The 26,056-nt window shown below is 45.0% G+C and overlaps 1 protein-coding gene across 4 annotated transcripts in view; it reads right to left on the bottom strand.

Annotated features, from left to right (window-relative positions):
- SRPK (SR splicing factor protein kinase) overlaps window positions 1-26,056 on the bottom strand; it is a 184,248-nt gene that overhangs the window by 40,518 nt on the left and 117,674 nt on the right. For all 4 annotated transcript variants that reach the window (XM_071690909.1, XM_071690908.1, XM_071690907.1 and 1 more), the window contains exon 2: window positions 8,331-8,428. In XM_071690909.1, the coding sequence (XP_071547010.1) occupies window positions 8,331-8,428 (98 nt within the window). The remainder of the gene's footprint in view (window positions 1-8,330; window positions 8,429-26,056) is intronic.

Consider the following 26,056-nt stretch of genomic DNA (forward strand, 5'->3'; position numbering starts at 1 on the left):
CTAGGCTAGTCCTCATAATGGCTTTATCTCTAAAGCACAAATTCTACAAAGGAAGTTCCCGAAGAAGTTCTTTCTCCAAGTCTCTTCCATCTCTTCCTTCACGACCTCCCATTACCTCAAGAAAACCTAATGGTCCTTTCGAAAGCAGACGACCTCACAGTCACATCACAATGCCTGGAAACCACACAAGAAAGATCAAACTGACACTAAAATAAAAAAAATTGCTTTAAGGTACATGTATAGATGGACCTGGGATAGAATTTGATTTTCACAGTAATAAAACTCATTTCGTAACTTACTTGTAAACTTTTTGGTATTTCATCCTTTCACCTAACATGCTTTTACAATCATGACTGGCACAAATCAATAACACGCAAAGCCCTGTTTACTATTGTAAGTTTTCATTGATTCACTGTTGAGAAGCCCCATGATTCTAGACAGGTGTATGACTGCAAGAAGCCTACAAAATAAAAGCCACCGCATGTCTTATGTTGACCTATTTAGCAAGGACTTGCATTAGGCTTCATAATTATTCAAGCAGGGTAAGAATATGGTGACAGTAAAATAAGAATAAGGTTTGGAGTGAGGTGGGAGAGTCAAGTAACGGTGGAAGTTATTGCGAGAGAAGAGTGGGGAGGGTAAGGCCCAGACATATGTACTTTGTATATATATATATATATATATATTTCTTTCTTTCTTTCAAACTATTCGCCATTTCCCGCATTAGCGAGGTAGCGTTAAGAACAGATGACTGGGCCTTTGAGGGACTACCCTCACCTGGCCCAATTCTCTGTTCCTTCTTTTGGAAAATTAAAAAAAAAAACGAGAGGGGAGGATTTCCAGCCCCCCGCTCCCTCCCCTTTTAGTCGCCTTCTACAACACGCAGGGAATACGTGGGAAGTATTCTTGCTCCCCTATCCCCAGGGATAAATATATATTATTTTATATATTTATTATACTTTGTCGCTGTCTCCCACGTTTGCGAGGTAGCGCAAGGAAACAGACGAAAGAAATGGCCCAACCCCCCCCCATACACATGTATATACATACGTCCACACACGCAAATATACATACCTACACAGCTTTCCATGGTTTACCCCAGACGCTTCACATGCCTTGATTCAATCCACTGACAGCACGTCAACCCCGGTATACCACATCGCTCCAATTCACTCTATTCCTTGCCCTCCTTTCACCCTCCTGCATGTTCAGGCCCCGATCACACAAAATCTTTTCACTCCATCTTTCCACCTCCAATTTGGTCTCCCTCTTCTCCTCGTTCCCTCCACCTTCGACACATATATCCTCTTGGTCAATCTTTCCTCACTCATTCTCTCCATGTGCCCAAACCACTTCAAAACACCCTCTTCTGCTCTCTCAACCACGCTCTTTTTATTTCCACACATCTCTCTTACCCTTACGTTACTCACTCGATCAAACCACCTCACACCACACATTGTCCTCAAACATCTCATTTCCAGCACATCCATCCTCCTGCGCACAACTCTATCCATAGCCCACGCCTCGCAACCATACAACATTGTTGGAACCACTATTCCTTCAAACATACCCATTTTTGCTTTCCGAGATAATGTTCTCGACTTCCACACATTCTTCAAGGCCCCCAGAAATTTCGCCCCCTCCCCCACCCTATATATATATATATATATATATATATATATATATATATATATATTTATCAATTTATTTTGCTTTGTCGCTGTCTCCCGCGTTTGCAAGGTAGCGCAAGGAAACAGACGAAAGAAATGGCCCAACCCACCCCTATACACATGTATATACATACATGTCCACACACGCAAATATACATACCTATACATCTCAATGTATACATATATATACACACACAGACACATACATATATACACATGCACACAATTCACACTGTCTGCCTTTATTCATTCCCATCGCCACCTCACCACACATGGAATAACATCCCCCTTCCCCCTCATGCGTGCGAGGTAGTGCTAGGAAAAGACAACAAAGGCCCCATTCATTCACACTCAGTCTCTAGCTGTCACACAATAATGCCCGAAACCACAGCTCCCTTTCCACATCCAGGCCCCACAGAACTTTTCATGGTTTACCCCAGGCGCTTCACATGCCCTGATTCACTCCATTGACAGCACGTCGACCCCGGTATACCACATCGATCCAATTCACTCTATTCCTTGCATGCCTTTCACCCTCCTAAATGTTCAGGCCCCGATCACTCAAAATCTTTTTCACTCCATCTTTCCACCTCCAATTTGGTCTCCCACTTCTCCTCGTTCCCTCCACCTCCGACACATATATCCTCTTGGTCAATCTTTCCTCACTCATTCTCTCCATGTGCCTAAATCATTTCAAAACACCCTCTTCTGCTCTCTCAACCACGCTCTTTTTATTTCCACACATCTCTCTTACCATTACATTACTTACTCGATCAAACCACCTCACACCACATATTCTCCTCAAACATCTCATTTCCAGCACATCCACCCTCCTGCACACAACTCTATCCATAGCCCATGCCTCGCAACCATACAACATTGTTGGAACCACTATTCCTTCAAACATACCCATTTTTGCTTTCCGAGATAATGTTCTCGACTTCCACACATTCTTCAAGGCTCCCAGGATTTTCACCCCCTCCCCCACCCTATGATTCAATTCCGCTAACATGGTTCCATCCGATCACAGATCCACTCCCAGATATCTAAAACACTTTACTTCCTCCAGTTTTTCTCCATTCAAACTTGCCTCCCAGTTGACTTGACCCTCAACCCTACTGTACCTAATAACCTTGCTCTTATTCACATTTACACTTAACTTTCTTCTTTCACACACTTTACCAAACTCAGTCACCAGCTTCTGCAGTTTCTCACATGAATCAGCTACCAGCGCTTTCTCATCAGTGAACAACAACTGACTCACTTCCCAAGCTCTCTCATCCCCAACAGACTTCATACTTGCCCCTCTTTCCAAAACTCTTGCATTCACCTCCCTGACAACTTACATATATATATATATATATATATATATATATATATATATATATATATATATATATATATATTTTTTTTTTTTATTTCCACAGACATAAAAAATAAATAAAAATAAAAAGAGCGTGGTTGAGAGAGCAGAAGGGGGTGTTTTGAAGTGGTTTGGGCACATGGAGAGGATGAGTGAGGAAAGATTGACCAAGAGGATATATGTGTCGGAGGTGGAGGGAGCAAGGAGAAGAGGGAGACCAAATTGGAGGTGGAAAGATGGAGTGAAAAAGATTTTGTGTGATCGGGGCCTGAACATGCAGGAGGGTGAAAGGAGGGCAAGGAATAGAGTGAATTGGAGCGATGTGGTATACCGGGGTTGACGTGCTGTCAGTGGATTGAATCAAGGCATGTGAAGCGTCTGGGGTAAACCATGGAAAGCTGTGTAGGTATGTATATTTGCGTGTGTGGACGTATGTATATACATGTGTATGGGGGGGGGGGGGGGGGTTTGGGCCATTTCTTTCGTCTGTTTCCTTGCGCTACCTCGCAAACGCGGGAGACAGCGACAAAGTATAAAAAAAAAAAAAAAAAAAAAAAAAAAATTTATATATATATATATATATATATATATTATCCCTGGGGATAGGGGATTAAGAATACTTCCCACGTATTCCCTGCGTGTCGTAGAAGGCGACTATAAGGGGAGGGAGCGGGGGGCTGGAAATCCTCCCTTCTCATTTTTTTTTTTTTTTTATTTTCCAAAAGAAGGAACAGAGGGGGCCAGGTGAGGATATTCCAAAAATGGCCCAGTCCTCTGTTCCTAACGCTACCTTGCTAACGCGGGAAATGGCGAATAGTTTAAAAGAAAAAGAAAGATATATATATACTGTATGGTGTCTTACGTTGGGAGTGAAAAGATGAAGTTCAGAATTAATGTGAAAAGAGGCAAGGAAATGAGGTTTAACAGGGAAGAAAGATCTGAGTGCGCGCGGGTGAAGAGAACAATAGAAAGTAAAATTTTACGATACCTGGAAGATAAACATGGCAACATATAGAACAATGAGAGCTGAACTGAACCACAGGGTGGGGTTAAAGGCAAAAGACCTGGGTGTAACGAGAAGTGTGTAGAAAGATCGTTGTCTGTGAGGGAAAAGAGGGTTATTCTTTATGGTAAAGGTGCTCTTATGTATGCAAGGTATGCCCTAAATGCAAAAGCGAAGTAGAGCATAGATATGTAGGAAATGAAATGTCTGAAATCTATATGTGGAGTAAGGCAGTTTGTATGAGTACATAATGACAATACAAGAGAGAGGTGTGGTAGTACGCAAGGTATGCTGGAGAAGTGAGACGAGTGCTGAAATGGGTTGAACATTTGAAGAGAATGAGTACAGAAGGACTGATTCAGAGAATGTATGCATCAGAAATATGGGGAACAAAGAGGATGGAGACACCAGGACAATATGGAAGGATGGAGTGAAGGTACTGTGAGTAATCAGGGCATGAACATGCAGAGGGGTGTGATGTAAATGGGGGATAGAATAAGTGGAGCAATGTGGTACACAGGGGATGACATGCTACCAGTGGGCTGAACTAGAACATATGCAGTGGTCTGTGGAAAACATGGAAAGATGTGTGGGGCTTGGCTGTAGACAGGAGAGCTCTGGTTTTGGTACATTATATACGACTGCAAGAAAGTGGACGTTTATAACTGAGTGCAATTTCTTTGTTTGTTCATGGTAGTAACTCATCAAGGCTGAAAAAGGTGAACAAGCTGTGGTTTCGGTGCATTATACATGACAGCTAGAGACTGAGTGTGAACGAATGTGGCCTTTGTTGTCTTTTCCTATAGCCACCATGCACACATGCAGGAGGAGGGGGTTGTCATTTCATGTGTGGCGGGGTGGTGATTGGAATGAATAAAGGCAGCAAGTAGAAATTATGCACATGTGTATATATGTATATGTCTGTGTATGTTGACAGAGATGCTCTGTGGAAGGTATTAAGAATATATGGTGTGGGTGGCAAGTTGTTAGAAGCAGTGAAAAGTTTTTATCGAGGATGTAAGGCATGTGTACATGTAGGAAGAGAGGAAAGTGATTGGTTCTCAGTGAATGTAGGTTTGCGGCAGGGGTGTGTGATGTCTCCATGGTTGTTTAATTTGTTTATGGATGGGGTTGTTAGGGAGGTGAATGCAAGAGTTTTGGAAAGAGGGGCAAGAATGAAGTCTGTTGTGGATGAGAGAGCTTGGGAAGTGAGTCAGTTGTTGTTCGCTGATGATACAGCGCTGGTGGCTGATTCATGTGAGAAACTGCAGAAGCTGGTGACTGAGTCTGGTAAAGTGTGTGAAAGAAGAGAGTTAAGAGTAAATGTGAATAAGAGCAAGGTTATTAGGTACAGTAGGGTTGAGGGTCTGAGAGTCAAGTCAATTGGGAGGTAAGTTTGAATGGAGAAAAACTGGAGGAAGTAAAGTGTTTTAGATATCTGGGAGTGGATCTGGCAGCGGATGGAACCATGGAAGCGGAAGTGAATCATAGGGTGGGGGAGGGGGCGAAAATCCTGGGAGCCTTGAAGAATGTGTGGAAGTCGAGAACATTATCTCAGAAAGCAAAAATGGGTATGTTTGAAGGAATAGGGGTTCCAACAATGTTGTATGGTTGCGAGGCGTGGGCTATGGATAGAGTTGTGTGCAGGAGGGTGGATGTGCTGGAAATGAGATGTTTGAGGAGAATATGTGGTGTGAGGTGGTTTGATCGAGTAAGTAATGTAAGGGTAAGAGAGATGTGTGGAAATAAAAAGAGCGTGGTTGAAAGAGCAGAAGAGGGTGTTTTGAAATGGTTTGGGCACATCGAGAGAATGAGTGAGGAATGACTGACCAAGAGGATATATGTGTTGGAGGTGGAGGGAACGAGGAGAAGTGGGAGACCAAATTGGAGGTGGAAAGATGGAGTGAAAAAGATTTTGAGTGATTGGGGCCTGAACACATATATATATATATATATATATATATATATATATATATATATATATATATATATATATATATATATATATATTAGATTATTTGGTACAATAGGGGTGAGGGACAAGTTAACTGGGAGGTAAGTTTGAATGGAGAAAAACTGGAGGAAGCGAAGTGTTTTAGATATCTGGGAGTGGATTTAGCAGCGGATGGAACCACAGAAGTGGAAGTGAATCATAGGGTGGGGAGGGGGCGAAAGTTCTGGGAGCGTTGAAAAATGTGTGGAAGTCGAGAACGTTATCTTGAAAAGCAAAAATGGGTATGTCTGAAGGAATAGTAGTTCCAACAATGTTATATGGTTGCGAAGCGTGGGCTATAGATAGATTTGTGCGGAGGAGGGTGGATGTGCTGGAAATGAGATGTTTGGGGACAATATGTGGTGTGAGGTGGTTTGAGGTGGTAATAAAATGAGTGTGGTTGAGAGTGCAGAAGAGGGTGTTTTGAAATGGCTTGGTCACATGGAGAGAATGAGTTAGGAAAGATTGACAAAGAGGATATATGTGTCAGAAGTGGAGGGAACGAGGAGAAGTGGGAGACCAAATTGCAGGTGGAAAGATGGAGTGAAAAAGATTTTGAGCGATCGGGGCCTGAATATGCAGAAGGGTGAAAGGCAGGCAAGGAATAGAGTGAATTGGAACAATGTGGTATACCAGGGTCGACGTGCTGTCAATGGATTGAATCAGAGCATGTGAAGCATCTGGGGTAAACCATGGAAACTTCTGTGGGGCCTGGATGTGGAAAGGGAGCTGTGGTTTCGGGCATTATTACATAACAGCTAGAGACTGAGTGTGAACGAATGGGGCCTTTGTTGTCTTTTCCTAGCGCTACCTCGCACACATGAGAGGGGAGGGGGATGTTATTCCATGTGTGGCGAGGTGGCGATGGGAATAAATAAAGGCAGACAGTATGAATTATGTACATGTGTATATATGTATATGTCTGTGTGTGCATATATATGTGTACATTGAGATGTATAGGTATGTATATTTGCGTGTGTGGACGTGTATGTATATACATGTGTATGGGGGTGGGTTGGGCCATTTCTTTCGTCTGTTTCCTTGCGCTACCTCGCAAACGCGGGAGACAGCGGCAAAAAAAAGAAAAAAAAAAAAAAAAATATATATATATATATATATATATATATATATATATATATATATATATATATATATATATATATATATATACACATATATACGTTGAGATGTATAGGTATGTATATGTACGTGTGTGGACGTGTATGTATATACTTGAGTATGTGGGTAGGTTGGGCTATTCTTTCGCCTGTTTCCTTGCACTACCTCACTAACGCGGGAGACAGCGACAAAGTATAATAAAAAAATAATATATATATTATATATATTATATATATTATATATATTATATATATATATATATATATATATATATATATATATATATATATATATATATATATATATTCCTAAGAGTCCACGGGGAAAATGAAACACGATCAGTTCCCTAGTGAACTTTCGTGTAATAACGCACGTCCATGAAGCTTCAGGAGCCCGTCGTAAAGTGGGTCCTGGGGTTATAATAATTATACTTATAACAATAATAATAATAATAATAATAATAATAATAATAATAATAATAATGATAATAATAATAATAATAATAATAATAATAATAATAACAATAATAATAACAACAACATCAGGTTGACGGTTGCAAGTGAGCAACTAAGATGTAGCTGTGGCAGTGCTTTGCTTATGCAGATGAGCCTGCCGATTCTGAACCAGCCTGGCAGCTACGGGGAGTAGCAAGATAAAGAATGTAGTGAGCAAGATAAAGAATGTAGTGTATATGAAAGATCCAGATACCACAACTGGCCTCATTATGTACTGAATGTCAGAGTACAGAAATGCACTAATTGATAATCTTACTCAAGATATTGAATGTAAGTGTAACAATGGCAAAATAAATCACATACTAAAGAAATATAAGTACGTTGCACCATGAATATACCTTTATCATTTGTAGAATAATGTGAACCTCTAGAGGGACGGACATTCTTGGTGTAAGGTGAGGATGACATATGTTTCCTCATCCTGTATCAATTAACCATAAACATACAACTATATATACACTTAACAAACTATGGCACGGCACCGACACTCCAGTAACGCTGCCCATGCCTCATTACTAAAGGAAGGTAGCAACAGCGGGTGTTTCCTATAAGTATACACATGGAGGTAACTTCCGCTGTAGAGAAAGTATATATGCAAAGGTTGAAGTGCAAATATATAAAGCGTGATAACGCGTGTGTGGGTTTTAGAATGAAGACACGTTCTCACCTTTACAGTAGTCGAAGGGGTCCTCCTGCTCCTCGTCGTCGGAGCCAAGCACCTCTTCCCGCTCCTCCTCCTCGAACTCTCTGTCCCGTATGTCCGTTCTGTCAACCACACACAAAAAAAAACAAATGAACACGTGGTCTCATAACATCACAACGCTCATTTATCTACAACTTACTATGTACCTGCTAAGTCTTATATATGCATCATAAGCGAAAAATACTGAGACTGTCACAATGACCCTTGAACACACAATGATGTTACAATCATACGTAACCATACGTCAGTATCTCAACAGATGTGCAGTAATCGAGGACAACAAAGTAAGACGGTCATAGCCTATTCTTGAATGAACGCCGGAGAAGTGCTTTTGCACGAGATGTACACGCTACGGGCACGAGCAACAAACTCATTCGAACAAAATCTTTGATTATGCTCGTCAACGTCCACCATCAGCTCTCATCACACACTATAACGAATTAACCCAAAATTAGATAAAAAAAAAAAAAGCTAGAAACTGGACAACAAACAATGATCATACAACTTTACAACGTGCCTAAAATGAATGAAAAACTATGTTTAGGGGCAAAATTAAACAAAGACATAAGTTGTCTTACCTCGATTCATAGACGGCAAGATATCTTTGCCTTTACAAATCTTAGACAACTACTTCCATGTGAGTGACATAGTTAATGGAATCAATATGAATCATAAACAGAAAAACAAGGTAATCATGTAACTACGTAGTGACATAACAAAATTATTCAAAATCTCTGCCAAAATGGAAAAACAGAGCACTGATCAGCTACAATAAAACCTAAATAATACTGGGGTCTAAGCACTTTGTCATCAAACACTCGATGGAGATGGTTGGCTAAATGTTAACTTCAACGACGGAGCAAATATTTAACAAGTGGAAAACGACCATAGACGAAAATTATCGATGGAAATGTTATACGTAATTGCACAATTCTATGCCAACTGCAGCGACAACCGTTTGGAATGTTAGGTTAGGTTCCTTTGGCTTTGTACCGTCTTTCTTTGTACAATACGAAATGAAACTGAGAAAAAAAGAACAACCCCCATGCACAATAAACTAGCATAAATATCTAACTGAGAAACGGCAAGAATAAGGCCTGTTGTGTGAAACTGGGTTCTAATAACTAAAAAGATTCCACAGATATGATTTTTGTAGACTTCCCTACGTTGTATAAGTCGCGGCGCTCAACCTACTATCTGATAAATCACACATCATCCAACTGTCTGCTAGTAGTGTGAACACATTTCTCAAACTACAATAACCCAGGCGATAAAGCGAGCACGAGCTTCCATCTCCCAACTGAGAAATGTCAACAACTATATAGCAATAGTACTGTACACATTAGTTACCCATGATTAATGTTCCAGAATTATCCGTCTATAGTTCCATATCATCCCAAAAGTTCAAAAGGAAAAATATTACTAGGAGCCTTCCCCTTCCACAGTACTGTATTTTACCTTTCCTCTGTATTTTCTACCTTTCCCGTTTTCATAGCTTTCCTCAGAATTTTCCAGCTTTACTCAATATTTCCTAGCTTGCCTTAGCATATCCAAGTTTTCCTCTGTACTTACTAGCTTTCCTCTGCTTTTCTTTCACTAGATCTTACAAAATTCCATGATCAAATATGATGTACACGCACTGTCTAAGCTTTTGCTGGACAAGGGCCAGACAATGCCAGCGCTGCTGTTATAATTAGTAAAATCAATCTTCTGAGGCCTATTGATTGATTCTCCTGCGTATAACACACAGCTCAAGATTATTTCCGTCCTTCCACTCACTTGTCACTAAGTCAAATTTATGCAGAATGTAATGTTGAATAATAAATGCGAAACAGCTGCACTTACGTATATAAAAATCAATATTGGCACTATTCAGTGTCTCGCACATCCAATGTTCTCATTCAATACCAGTTGCTTTTATTCAACATCCAGTGCTATCGTCTAACACTAAGTTTTTACTTTCTACACTCAATATTTCCATCCAACACTCATTCGCAATCGAAACTTGTCTTCCTGACGAATCACTCTGAAACAAGGTGGCTTACTTCTGGATGATTCAGCCAAAAATTCTCTCTCTCTCTTTTTCTTGACGAATCGCAATGAATCTCATCGACTATTCGCGTCATAATAAATCTGTCGAGCCTGTGTTATCCACTGTGCAAGAGCCAGCCTGGAATGTGTGAGGTATGTACCTAGGGTGTTGTGAAGACGGGAGAGAGCAGCTCCTGCGTGGATGAGGGGCTTCACGTTGGCTTGTGGACACCACTGGAATGGGACGTTAAGTGGGACATGTTAAACAGGAAGCTCATGGGAAATACACACTTTTTCCAGGTTACACGACAACAGACACATTAAAATAACTATAATTTTTCGTGAAAATTTTCCCCTTAACATGAGTAACCTACAAAACTTATACTGAGAACAGTAGTTTACCAGGTTGAGCAACAACTGTACACATCCAGAGCCGGTTCCAGCCTTTTGGGGGTCCCTGAGCTGTCTCTTTCAGAGGCACCTCCACCCTTCAAGCTCTCCCTTAATTCAAGACCTTTGAGAGAGAGAGAGAGAGAGAGAGAGAGAGAGAGAGAGAGAGAGAGAGAGAGAGAGAGAGAGAGAGAGAGAGAGAGAGAGAGAGAGAGAGAGCATGCCCGTGAAGAAATTGAAAATTTAAGGAATCTGGGACAGCATTCCCTGCTATCTGAAGGCTGCCATACAACGGTGGACACTAAAGGGCCGTATAGGAAGGGCCAGCGCTGTAAAAATCTGATTTTCGTGCCTCATTTACCTTCTTCAATCATAACTCTCTGCACAGTGGGAGAGATGAACTACAACTGGCCTACACTGCTCGACGGACTAACTCAGACAGGATCCTGCAACACAACCAACGCACACTACGCGACGCTTTCGACGTGGATCCAGCAAGAACTTGCCCACACTGCTCTACGTGCACACCAAAGGCAATCCTACACCTTGCTTAATAATGAACTATGATCTGTAGCAGGCAGAATAGTCCCTCCAGAACCCTTTCTTCATGAGCTATAAATCATCTTCGATAAATCAAATACGTGACACGAAAGAAAAATAATGCGCCTAGAAAACTACTCGCAGAATATGTATTTCGGGACGATGTCTTTGTTCAATGTAGGTACGTCATTCGTATCACTACTAGGTGATCTAAAAAACTTTCTGAAGACTATCACCAGCGGTTCAAGATTATGCTCCCACACACTTGCATGTGGCAACACTCTGTTCAGCAGTGAACCAGCGACAACATCCGAGCCGCATACATGCTGGTCCATCGACCTCTACCAACAAGAGGAAGCCTCTGCGGTGAGCGGTTACCTAAAGTTAGGGATTAAAGTGAATGAACCGTGAACGGACAAAGGGAGTACATGGCAGTACAAAGGAGAGGCACAGAACAGGAGACCAGATGGCGAAGTTATCTGCTGCAGGCCAGATATAGTTTCTAAATTCTCATTATAAATATATATATATATATATATATATATATCTTTCTTCTTTCAAACTATTCGCCATTTCCCGCGTTAGCGAGGTAGCGTTAAGAACAGAGAACTGGGCCTTTAAGGGAATATCCTCACCTGGCCCCCTTCTCTATTCCTTCTTTTGGAAAATTAAAAAAAAATAATGAGAGGGGAGGATTTCCAGCCCCCCGCTCCCTCCCCTTTTAGTCGCCTTCTACGACACGCAGGGAATACGTGGGAAGTATTCTTTCTCCCCTATCCCCAGGGATATATATATATATATATATATATATACACACAGCCATGAGAGTAAAGCAGAAAGCTTCCTGCCTCTAAAACCAAAGACGAAGAGAGGACAGTAAAGTAAGCCCCTATCCAACCGCCACCACAGATGGAGACAATAGAGCAAAGCTGAAACTATTCCCCACCCACCATTATAAGCGGAGACAGGAGAGTAGTAAAGAAGCAGAAGGGCTCCGCCTCATCCACCAATATACATAGATGGTTACAGGATAGTTGGCAAAATGCTCCTCCCCATCCACCACTTGCAGATGGCAAGCAGTCACCAGCCAGGGTAGTATATCATCGGTACTACATGAATAGGTTTCTTAAGGATTAGAGACGGCCGTGCAATAAGCCAGCAGTTCAGTGGCAGTCAAGTTTCACTCCTTTGCCTCAAGTAACTCTCTCTCTCTCTCTCTCTCTCTCTCTCTCTCTCTCTCTCTCTCTCTCTCTCTCTCTCTCTCTCTCTCCGCTTATCTCAAACATGGGCTATTGGCTTTCAGTCCACACTTTCTCCATCTCACACATATCAACACGCAACTCCCAAGACAATCGTTCCTCGTCAACCCTAGTTTTCCTGCAATGAGCAACACCCATTAGCCCTGTCTTCTGGAAAAATCTGATCGTAAGTATTCGTATGTAAACAGTACAGAAGGTGAATGTTCCTCTCCACCCACCAATGGGAGAGAGAGAGAGAGAGAGAGAGAGAGAGAGAGAGAGAGAGAGAGAGAGAGAGAGAGAGAGAGAGAGAGAGAGAGAGAGAGCCTCATCCACCAACTCCACCGGTACATCAGCCGGCAGGGGAAGTCTTCATGGCCTCGCCCCCGGGTGGCCAACCATACCTACAGTACACGGTGCAGGGTACGAGAGGTGAAGGGAGACAGCAGGGTAGGTCCCCAGTGCGACAGTCACACCACACGACCACGGAGGTCAACCACCACCTGAGTCACCTTATGCTCGCTCCTTACGTAATAACAATCACCACGCCAACACTGTGAGTCCACGTGCTTGTCCGCCTAGCTTACGTGATTCTAAAATTACTTGAGGACCAGACACAACAAACACTCCAACATAGGAATACTAAGATGTTCACCCTGTACTGGCCCAAACATATACGCCTCCACTGTTAACATTAACCTCGTGTACGCACTAAATAAAGCAAGCATTAATCCCTACAGTAAGCCTTATCGAAGAAAGGGAACATCACTACACGGTGAACTGCACTCCCTATTCACAGTCGTTCTGATCAGAATCAACAGAGGCAAAGTGGGTTGAGACTCATTCACATTTCTCTAAGCATGTCAAAAAGCCACCGTTCTTCAAACTCACGTCGCCAACGTCTACAGAAACACAAAACCCTTAATATGGATTTGTTAAAGAAACAAAGGTACTAAGTAATAACATTCATTAACCATCTGCATACGATGGCACGATCCTTCAGCACGGGCAGTGCGACTCAAGCACGACGATATGACCCTTGAGCACGACACAGTCGGACCCTGTTGTATTAATGTCCTGACTTTTTGACCTGACCATTAATGAGTCTGGTTAAAGGCCAGGCCGTTCATACCCTGGGACCGTACCGTCGTGCTCCCCAGATTCAAAACTGCCGGCTGGTGAGCGTTACAGCCACCCCTTAACACTTGCTGAGATGAAAATAGCCAAACCATGTACGACTCTGGGACATGAAGGCACCAGCCTCGCTATCCTCCTCCCCACCTCACCTGACGATCGACAAGAACCCTCGCCCACGTTAATATAAATCTAAAAACGCTCGAAGCACATGTTAATCGCTGACTTACGATCGGGACGTCGGAATCTGCACAAATACCGGGGTTGCACTATAAGCCCTCCAGACACACACATCGCAAGGCATTGCAGAATGAAGAACATTATCGGTAATGTATCTTGCGTTGCAAGTTTTCTCATGTGAATCTTGGGAGAGAAGAATACACTGGCAGATGTTTGAACACACATCACAGCGCCTCATATCTTTATTTCCAAAACCGAACTACACAGAAGCAGGTATGACAATGCTGTCTCTCACGCTGATATTCTCCCCTCCATAGGAAGTCGTCCCTTACTTTTCCGAGTATCTTTTCCACAACCTTACAGACCACACTGGTCAGTGAGACTGGTCTGTGGCTCAATACGTCTATTCCCGGTCTCATTTCCTATAGGTGGATATGACGTCTGCACTTTTCCGCAGCCTTGGCACTCCGCCTTTTCCCCAGCGACATCATGAACGGTATTTCTGGAGGTTCGTCAAGCGTACCTACAAACGTCTTCATCACATACGGTGACATTTCATCTGGGTCATCATACTTACACGGACTTAGGATCCGGTTAACGTTCTGTTCTCGATATCTCAATGTTCTGTAAGACCTCCATCCTATTCCAACTCATCGGTGTTGGGGCTACAGTGTCTTCCATAAGGAAAACACTTTTGAACTTGTTATTCAGTTTTTTTCACTTCTCATATAATCCCCTATAACTCTTCCCTTAGTGTGTGTGTGTGTGTGTGTGTGTGTGTGTGTGTGTGTGTGTGTGTGTGTGTGTTTGAAGGATAAATACCTGTTTTTAGTATGTGTGTGAAGATGTACGTAGATATGAACGTATGTGCAGACACAAGTCGCAGATACCTACACGGTTAACATGATCAAACTCAAAACCTGACCCATATACTGTACGTGGGCCTGCCCGATACCCTTTGGTACAATGACTTTACCTAAAAAGAAAAAAATACTTATAACAAACAAATTCAATCAAATGTAAATACATAAATGATGAAAAAATAAAATTGTTATGAATAGGTTGGATGGATGCAACTCCTGGTGACGGAGGGCTCAGGTTTGGGTCAGCCAAATATCTTCAGCCGTAAAGTTTAACCCTTAATTCATTAGCCTTTGTTGTTCTTGTTTTAAACTTGTATTGCTCGGCTAAAATTCCTGCCGGGATAATGGGGTCACGCGCGCCACTGGGCGTGACCTGGCTGCCATGTATAAAACACAACTCGACGCAATATTCAATTTTGTCGTGGTGGTGGGGTGCGCGGGTGGGGGGAATCGTATAGAATATAAATCTACTGTATGATGTATTTCATGGAATCTATAATCATTTGTAGTCATGTGTCTGAAAAATTCTTGGCCGGAGTCCTTACTGGAGTCAGATATCTGGGTATTACCAGACATTATCGTGAGGAAACTACACTATACTGTTCCCTGTACAATGGCATAGTTGGTCCCCAGACCCCCAGTCGTACCTTCCACGTCAAGTCATAGAAAGGATACGTCATCAGACTTACGGGTAGTACGGTCGTCACCCGGGCTGGCACCGTCGTGGTCGGGTGTGTGTGTGTGTGTACCTCCGTTTTCAACAGTCGAACTGTCGCGCACGAGGATCGTACCGTCGTGTTACGTGCTTTGCCGTCGTGCTCTGGGTCGGACCGTCATTTGGCGCTCTAGGGTCGTACTATCGCGTTCAAGGTTGGCATCTCCCAGCTCGAGCAAGGGTCGAGGCACGAGTGCATCAGTGACCGTCGGGACAATGGTAGACCCCGACACCTCAGGTAGAGGTGGTCGGTCGTTGACGACCATATACATGACGCTGGTTCTCAAGGTTTTCCTCTAATTCGCCAGAAGCTCGGCGGACTGACAGATGTCATTATCCTAATCTTACGCACCATGATGATTCATGTCCTCTGGTCTTACGGGAAACTGTTATCCAATTTACAATCATCTACATTGCTGGAGAGCTGTGCTGTGAATAATGTCTCGCTCAATTCGCACTGAAAATCAAGTGACTTGCTTCTGCGACATGAAAGTTCCTTCTCTCTGATCACAGACGTCACAAAGTACTTTTCATGCACTCCTCACACGGTACAGGAACGGAGCCAATAACTTTAACAAACAAGACACTAAATATATCTTTGTTTTCCCTGTACCAAACACAACAAACAAGAGGTACTACGCCGTAGCTACCCCTTGCCCCTCCCCCCAGGCCAGGCCCCGCCCTCGCCACACCAGGCCCCGCCCCGCCCCAACACACTGCCAAGGGTGACGCTGCATGTCTCATTAATTAGCCCACAGCAGCAGCACCATGCTTTCACCCTTCATAAAACAACCCCCCCCCCCTGCCTCCCCCACACAGTCACCCACCCCTCACATATCAACCCCCCCCCCCCCGAACACCCACCCGACCCTCACATATCAATCCTCCCCGCCTCTCCCACACCCACACAGTCACCCACCCTTTACATCACCCCCCCTCGCCTCTCCCCACATCCACCCCTCATATATAAACCACGGCCTCTCCCACATCCAGTCATCCATTCACAGGTATGTAACACACCTACAGTAACGTAACAGTCTTAACACAATGCTACAGTACATAAAATATTCACAGAAAAGAAAAATTGTAATGTACGACAGCAAATCCTCGTGGGACTGTAGACCTGAACGACACACCTCAGGACGTGGCGAGCAGGAGCTTCTGATGACCTTATATTTACCTAATATTTGACGAGACTGCTCGGTCAACGTCCCCTACTCATGTCATAAGAATATCATGCTTTACTGCAGTAGTGAATCAATCAATATAAAAAAGGAAATAATAATAATAAAAAGGATTACTACTATTAAATATTTATAAAAAGTCTTGGTAGCTGATGAAGATGATGATGGCGCGGCTGTGTGTTGCTAAACCTGTCTTTACAGCAGCGCACTGTAATCATTTTCTTAGCGCGACTGAATTCCATACGAGTCATAACTCTTTTGTTTCTTTGTCTGGCTGGAGGGTCTCGTACGAGGGCGGGCTGCTGCTGCTGCTGCTGCTGCTGCTGCTCCAAGTCTTTGTCCGCCTCGCCCTGTATATGCCAGTCACATGGAGATGGTCCAACTGGGTCAGGCTGGCCAGATGATGAGATCCTATCGTCTGTGTCTGGACCAGTCAGTCTGTCTGGGGACCATCCCAAGGGATGTGGGGAACCTCGTCCAGTGTGCCAGGGGACCATCCCAGGGACCGTGTGCCCTCATCTACTATGTCTAGGAATCATCCTAAAAATGAGAGTCCTGTTTGGCGCGCCTAGAGGGTGGCATATCCCAGTGACAAAAGCCATCGCCTCGTCCAATGTCCCAGCCACAATGACCACCCTACTTACCTCGCTTCACCGGTGGCAAGTCCAGATACCACAAAGACCAACATACTTACCCCGCTTCACCAGACGAAGTCCCAGGTCTCACAACGACCAGCATACTTACCCCGCTTCACCAGACGAAGTCCCAGGTCTCACAACGACCAGCATACTTACCCCGCTTCACCAGACGAAGTCCCAGGTATCACAACGACCAACATACCCCGCTTCACGAGAGGAAGGTCCAGGTCTCACAACGACCAGCATACTTACCCCGCTTCATGAGATGAAGGTCCAGGCTAGAGTCACAGCTCTGCCTCCTTACCTCGCAATCAACCATGCTACCCGGTGTGTCCATAACTTACCTGAAATATAAGAAATATATGTCATTAAACATATGAAATGAAGTCGGTAAAGACATAATAACAGACGACTTATATTACCAAGCAGGTGTTAATTTACATGTGGACCTTGTCTGCCAATTCACTGGCCCGTCCCCTTAGTTACTGGACCGTCCTTCAAGTTACTGGTCCATTCCCCCAAGTTACTGGCCCGTTCCCAAAGTTAGCAGCCCGTCCTACAAGTTATTGGCCAGTTCTCAAAGTTACTAGCCCGTCCCCCTAAGTTATTACCGTCCCCCAAGTTCCTGGCGTCCCCCTAAGTTATTAGCCCGTCGCCTAAGTTGCTGGCTCGCCCCCCTAAGTTACAAGCCCGTGCACCAAGTTACTCCCAGTCTCAGAGAGCCGCACAACCCTCGAGTGGCCCCCTTCACACTCCCTACAACAGTAATGGTACACACACACACACACACACACACACACACACACACACACACACACACACACACACACACACATTCCAGAATCATTCCTCCCAACTATGATTACAATAAATCTGTCAACTTGAAATAAGAAATTACATGGGAAAATTAATGTATTTATATTACAGGTATCCCGTCTTATGAGTCAAGGTCGAGACGAACTAGCTTGTTTCCTACATAGAAAACGACAAAAACTTGAAGAAACATACATACAGGGACTGAAGTGCTAAATGCGTGGAACTAAAGAAGGCATGGATGCAACGTCCTACACAAGAATTGTGTTACATCTGAAGCATGTTGAAGCTGCACAAAGTCCCTTGGTTCATCCAGTCCCAACAAGAGTGTCATCCATAATCTGATTTCCCGTTTCAAGTGACTTAGTGAAGTTTCAAAATACAAAAAAAAAAAAAAAAAAAAATTGCTTTTCAAACTATCCTAGAAAAAACGGCATCATCTTTATATAGGAGTTACAATCGGTGCTTTACCGTGCGAAACTTTATCTTGCGGTGTATATTATGAAGTTTCCAGCACAGCTTTACCACGCCGAGTCTTATCGCAATCCCTGGGACGTTCTCATGACCCAGGTGTCACAGCGCGGAACTGCCCAGTGACGCAAAGCTTACTTCCACCGCCACACACCCAGACCCAACGAACCCCGAAAATCTCAACCAATTTCCGGCAACCTTGCACCAGAGGAAACGTTCTCCTGGTGTCCCTGGTTATGGGGCATAGCCGTCTGGCCTGCTTCCCCCGAGAGAGCTCCATCACCAGCAGCAAGATCATCCCCCATTATAACACACGCGGTACTTCACATTCACCTTCTCCAATTACAATGTAACTCTAATGGTTGTGTCAAGAGTTGAACTTGATAATGAGAGCTGAATCCACTAGACTCTCTCTCTCTCTCTCTCTCTCTCTCTCTCTCTCTCTCTCTCTCTCTCTCTCTCTCTCTCTCTCTCTCTCTCTCTCCGTAAAGATGTGGGATCAATCTCCTTCAGATGTGAGTTGCCAGCTTCCATAATGAGGCAGCCAGCGCCCTCTCCTCAAGCTGCCTGGTGAATAAATAGAAGCTCTTCTTTAATGTTAACCCCAACCTGCCACCGCCGCCGCTACCTCCTCCTCAATTTCTTCATCCTCCTCCTCCTCCTCCTACCCTCTACCTCCTCATTTTCCTCCACCTCACTATCCTCCAACCACCACATTCCCTTCTAACCCTCTCGTCTCCCTCCATCCACCCCCTCCTCCAACCTACCCTCCCTCCTATTCCTCCTCCCACAATATCCTCATCCCCTTCGTCCTCCCGCTCTTGCTCTTCCTCTTCCTCATCCTCCTCTTCCCTCCTGCCCCACTCCTCGCCCTGGTGCGCCTTACCATACCAGTAGAACAAGATCGACTAATCCAGTTTCCCAGAAGTGTTCCAAATAAGCAACTACAAAGACAAAAAATAAATACAATGCAATGCATAAGGTGTGAGGACCTCCATGCCACAGGGAACTATGTATTTTCCAATATTTCTCCCTAGCCTTATAGGTGGTACCAACATGGCTGGTATTAATGCAAATTACAGCTACATCTTACACCTGGTATTAATACTACAACTGCATCTTATACCAGGTACCACCACAAACTACAGCTGTAGGCAGTCTATCTCTCAATGGGCTAAGGTGCAAAAATGAAAATAACTGCTTCAACACAGTTCCGCAAACACTTCTTCTTCCTGGGCGAGACCATCCCTGCTTATCAGCCTCGTATATGGCTGGAGAAGTTGACGAGTTAAAGAATGACTATCCAGCTCATACCACATCAACCTAAAAACATCCGATATTCTTGAATATTTTTTCTTCCTTTCTCGCTTCTCTATCTATACCACTCTCGGTGCCCCTTCTGTTCGCCATAAGGGCTGGCTTGGATGAGGAGTCGTCGGAGAGAAGCTCCGACACAAGAACGAATAAATGGAAAGTAATTTTAGACCAAGCCACATGCATGGCGAGACCTGTTCAAGTGTGGCTGATACAGGCAGAGAAAACAATGACACCGGTGCCCGCCACACACACACACCTCAACCTTTCACCAGCAGGTGTAAGGAACAATACTTTCCACGGTCACCTTGACGCTCTGCCGGACCAGGCACACACCAACAAGCAATCTGATCACCGGGAGTTGTGAAGGCCACTCTGCTCCCGGACCAAGCGAAGGAGAACCACGAAGGATTACATCATTTTCAGAGAGAGAGAGAGAGAGAGTTAAGAAAGTATAAAACACTACGTTTCAGACCAATTTCGATCCAATTTGTTACGCTCCAAACTAAATTCCACCCAATTTGGTTGGCTTCAAACTAATTTCGATCCAATTTGGCTGTGACCTTTTCCCCCTCCTTTTTTCCCCTGAATTTCAAATAGTCATATCAAAGCTGTGCGGCCGCGTCAGAAGCAGATGTGATCCCTGGACTACAGGCGAACAAACATCGTTATCCTTAACAATGGGAACCTTTTTAACACACATACCATTACGTCACACTCGCAATACTGAACTAGACATCTGAAGCTTCGACCATATATCATCAAGTTAAAAAACTCGCGATCTCTGGAATGGGTTAAATGTGACCCCGGGATTGGCTTTAATCAAAATGCAAATCTAGTTAACGACAGAAAAAAAAAAAAAGCTAATGCATTACCCCCTCTGACTGAGTAGGTTACCTGAGGAATACCTTGTGTTGTTTCCGGAGGTTCTTCTACCCCAACAGTTGGGTCGGGGGCCTTACCTTACCCTAAGTATACCTTACAATGGTTCTAGAGGTCTTCCACATCTTCCACATCAACAGCTGCGTCTGACATCAGCTGTTGGGCTGCACGCTGACTCAGTCAAGCTGATCACAGATGCAACACATTATCTTTTACAGGACCGTAGCTAGCAGTGGAGGGAGGAGCAGGAGGTGCTGCATCTGGCGGTGGTGGAGGGAGGGACGGCTCGTAGAAAATTAGTAATGGCGTAAGACACTCAGGCAAGACTTCAGTGGTGGCCCGCCAACACCCTCACCACCCACCCTGCCTCCACACCCCTCTCACCCACCCTAACTCTCCCTTCCCCTCACCTGCTCTAACTCTCCCTACCCTTCACCCTCCCTCCACCTCACCTGCCCTAACACTCCCTTCCATTAATCCAATCCTCACATAATTCCTTCCTATCATAAATGGGCTAAAGATTAGCGTGTACAAGTTAGCTTCTCGAGTCTTTACTGATGTTAAAGCAAGTACGACTCTTGGGGCACGCCGGTGCCAACGTATGACGTGAGTTTCAGCTGATTCATTTTACACCGCCAGTTTTGAAATCCTTGGATGAAAGTGATACACCATGTTCAGCAGCAGTAACAACAGAAACAAAGGCAGCAACAACAACAACTGCAGCATCGACAGCACAGCAACAGTTGGTACAGCAGACGACAGAGGGTACACGTTTCTTTGTGTCCACAAGGTAGGGAGGCTGGGCAGGCAATAATACATCAAGAAGTATCTCCACCATGAAGACGGCAGGTGTCAGAGGCCATGGGTCGCTTCACTCAAATGTCACCAGTACAGATATAAACACGTGACGTCACCCTCTATTATTGTGGCATCAACAAGTTTATTAATACTTCAGCCGGGATGTAGGGTAGGCACTGGCAAGCAGGTGGAGAGAGAGAGAGAGAGAGAGAGAGAGAGAGAGAGAGAGAGAGAGAGAGAGAGAGAGAGAGAGAGAGAGAGAGAGAGAGAGAGAGAGAGAGAGAGAGCAGCTAGGAGAGACTGGGGGGGGGGGGGGCGAGACAGTTTGAAGTGGCAGGTGGAGACAAGCCAAGGGCACTCGCGGTATAGGGAATGGATTGAGGGGGTACGGGAGACAGTTTGGAGAGGGGAGAAAAGACTATGGCGGGGAGACTGGAGGTGAGGCAGGTGAGACATAGGATGAGGAGGTAAGGATTGTCAGTCTGGTGCTGGTGACCAACACCCTCAAGGATCAGGTCAGAGGCCAGGCCATTATACCCAAGGATCGGATCGCCGTTCTCTAGGGTTGTCCCGTCATCTTGAAGGGGTTCTGAAAGACATCTTCCTTCAATTTATGACTAAAACGTGGATGACATACTCGCGCAATATACTAGTCAGGAGGCACCGTGATGTGTGCCACAGAGAGGCACCACGGGAGAGAACCAGAGATGATAAATGTTTTGGATTTTTTTTTCCCCACGTAAGAGATGTGAAGGTGGAAGGGAGAGGCGGCTGGGGGCGTGAGTCCAATTTCCCGTGAACAGGCCATAAGTTTGTTTACGTCTGCATAAAGAGCAACCCCCCGGCAACATATAGGCATCCTGGCCTGCACCACACAACCACCGCTTACCCCAACACCAACATACAACCCTCCCACCTACTAGAACATTCACCTTAAACCTGTTTAGTTCATCCAACGCGGAGACGCACGAGCTACGCTCATACCACCCTATCTTCCCAAATCAGGCAGGTTCGGGCAATAAGGATACCAATCTATGTTCGAACAGCACATTCAAACCTAAACTGCCGACCGACCATCATGCCCTGCCAGTATTTTATGCGGCAGACAACATTATGCGGACGAGACTACGCATTTGTGTCGGAGACCTGCGCCGGCATGGGAGAGGGAAGACTACAGGAAATAGAGAAGGGGACAGGGAAAGCCCTAAGGGTATAATCCGTGTAGAAGATGGGGAGAGAAACAGAGTCTGAAGAACCTCCCACAACTAGATTGGGATGGGGAAGCTAGGGTTAGGGTTAGCCCTCAGGCTTGGCGGAGTAGGGAGGCTGGAACGACGAGTTGGAAAACTGTTTCGAAAAACTGTGAGGCAGGAGAGGGACTCGAGTTTGGGACCGCCATAAGGATATATGAGAGAGAGAGAGAGAGAGAGAGAGAGAGAGAGAGAGAGAGAGAGAGAGAGAGAGAGAGAGAGAGAGAGAGAGAGAGAGAGAGAGAGAGAATGGGGGGGGGGGTTAGCAGAGGGAAGGATGTTAGGGAATATGAGGAGGATTTAGAGAGGGGTCATGTTGATGCCCAAGAGCTGAAGATGGAAGCAGTGGAGGAGGATGGTAATGGGACCGGCATGAATCATGAAGCAGAACGTCACTACGAGCCCTACTGAGGAATGGCCGGAGGATCTTGCCAGGCCATGGATACACCGTATACCAGAATACAACTCCTAAAGCCACCGGAGAACAGAGGAGCAAAATACAAAGCCTGGTCACCTTGTAGTGACACTCTAGGTCGCACAGTCGTCCATCAGCAGCTCATCTCATCACTTCCCGCAAACATTAAGAACGACTAAGGCAAATCTGAAGACGATCATCAGGGGCAGTAAATGACTAAGTACACAAAGAGAACACAACACCCGAGACTCGCCCTCCCAGATGCCGAGTTACAAGTGCTGCTGGCGATGTCTGTCTCCTGGGTAAGTAACCCCACGCTTAAGAACAAAGGAAGGAACGCCTTTGGTGCCCACCCTCACGTCATAAAGGTCAGTGCCTACACAAAGATATACCAACACAGACCGACGTACATAGGTGGCATGTTTAAAGATCCTGTAAAGTTTGAATTCCTAAAAATCTGCCTTCCTTACGTTGGTTTACGCTTCACAAAATGCATTTCTGGAGGTCCACGTCCATTACCATCAAATTTCGAATGTTTACAAGCACTAACTCTTACATCACCTAAATCATTGGATGCTGAAGTCCTACATGACAATGAGAGGGAATGAGGTGAAGAAGCATAAAAAGATGAAACTAAACAGCAAGCCAAAGAAAACTAACAATGCGAAAGACTTTACAAATTCTGAACTTTACCAGTGTTGTAGAAGTGTTCTACAGCTTCTTAACTTAATATTGCAGTGTGTTCTACCGCACTTCAGCTTAAACATATGTTGTAGAGAATGTCCTGCTGGACTATACAAGTAGTCAACCCCCGGCCCTGACTGTGGGAGACAGACAGCCCAAGTTGTAGTGGGTTCTAGCCTCAGTGTCAGGGTGAGGCGTGATTAATGGGATGTTGAACGTGGCAGTAACAGTGCCCACAGCAACCACTACGATGGCAAAACACAAGCCCCTCACGATATAAACCAACCAGCTCTCAAACTGATAAGATAAGGACGATCAGATATGAAACTTATACGATTAGGCTGTCCAGATCAGAAACTGATAAGACATGGGTGTCCAGAGCAGATAAGAGTGTCCCGATTCTCGTGAGAGTACATATGTGTAACAGTCATCTAAAGGCATGGCTATCTTTGAGGTCTCACTGATTTCAAATTTTTTTTGAACTGAGAGGAATGTGGATGAGATGAGGACACGAGAATAAAAGGGGTATGAGAGAGAGAGAGAGAGAGAGAGAGAGAGAGAGAGAGAGAGAGAGAGAGAGAGAGAGAGAGAGAGAGAGAGAGAGAGAGAGAGAGAGAGAATGAATTCCACTGCCCCTCCACTCGCCTCCATTCCTTCACCACCACCACCACCATGACACCCACCCCGCCTCCCGTCTCTCATGACAGCCAGCGTGGAGACAGGGAGGGAAGGTTTGGGTGGGGTGGGGGCTGGGGGGGGATTCGGTGGGAGGTAAGCGGGCGAGTGGCCGGCCGACTCCCCTACCACCCCCAACACAGGTCGCCCGCCTTTAAGCCACCCCCACGGGACGCCTGCCCTACACACAGGCCCGTCTCCCCAAGAACTACATCATCCGTACCTGTGCTCTCACCATCACCCGGGGCCGTACGCGCTCACCTGCACGGGTCATCTACAGCCGTACCGTCATCACCATCACCCGGGGCCGTACCCATCTATCACTGATATGTGTGTGTGTGTGTGTGTGTGTGTGTGTGTGTGTGTGTGTGTGTGTGTTTCCACGTGACCCAGGCACCTGCACGACAAACACACCAGCAGGACACCCTCCCCGCCAAACCCCTGGCGGAGGCCTGGTCGCGGTGGGGGTAATCTGTCTCAAAACTTCAAGCGGGGAGGTCGGCATTTTGTCGACGGTGCGGGGGCTTTACTGCTGCAAGTTGGGCCAGCGGTAAGTATAATGTTGGTTCACAGCAGCAACTCCCTCCACCACAACCCCAGCCACCACCAGCAGGTCGTCATGTGAGAGCTAGATGTGTGAGGCAAGGGAGGTGGTGACCCCAGGAGGAAAGATAGACATCAGAAGATGGAATAACAGAAAAAGGAAGGAGGAAGACGCAGATAACAAAGGGGATGGAGAAAGAAAGGGGCTGAATAACTAATAACGATAAAATGGGGGTAAGCATAAGAAGGATAAATGAGAAAAATGGTAAGGGGCGGGAAGAATGAGGAGGTAAAGAGATGAGATATGACAAGCTGAGAGACGACTACCTAGCTATTTAGGGCATGAGACATTCAACTCCACAGCCACTAGTGTGCAACCATTAACAGTGACATTTGCAACAGGTTCTTCCCTACACCACTTTGTAACCACAGCCAACTGGCTCTCCCTTAAACCACTTTATAACCACAAGCATCACTCTCCTCCTGCACTTGAGCACAACATCAGACGTACCCATAAAGCCACACTCACCACCATCGTCACCATACTTCCCCACAAATGGAAAGATCAACAGTTAGTCACGCCATTTACTTCACCCTTAACTCCACCCTTCCGCTCGGGAGTTCCCGCTATTAATGCCATTTTCGTGTCCACACCCCACGTAACATGGTCAACGAACTAATAAACTGACCACATGGGCTTCAGGTGTCGACTCGAAACATTTCCTCTGTTGATAACTTTTAGTATTACTGATGGTTCACCTAACTCTCATTAAGGTTTGAATGGGCCGAGTTAACTGTTTTTCAACGAGTACTGTGGTGTCCTGCCAAATAAAAATCTTTTTATCCTGTTGTGTATTTGCTGAATACTTCCAATACACAACAGTACTTTTCCATGCCATTGCTGGGGATCATTTCATTTTCTCATCCCACGA

This window comes from Panulirus ornatus, chromosome 49 (genome assembly GCF_036320965.1).
Source record: "Panulirus ornatus isolate Po-2019 chromosome 49, ASM3632096v1, whole genome shotgun sequence".
Taxonomy (NCBI): domain Eukaryota; kingdom Metazoa; phylum Arthropoda; class Malacostraca; order Decapoda; family Palinuridae; genus Panulirus; species Panulirus ornatus.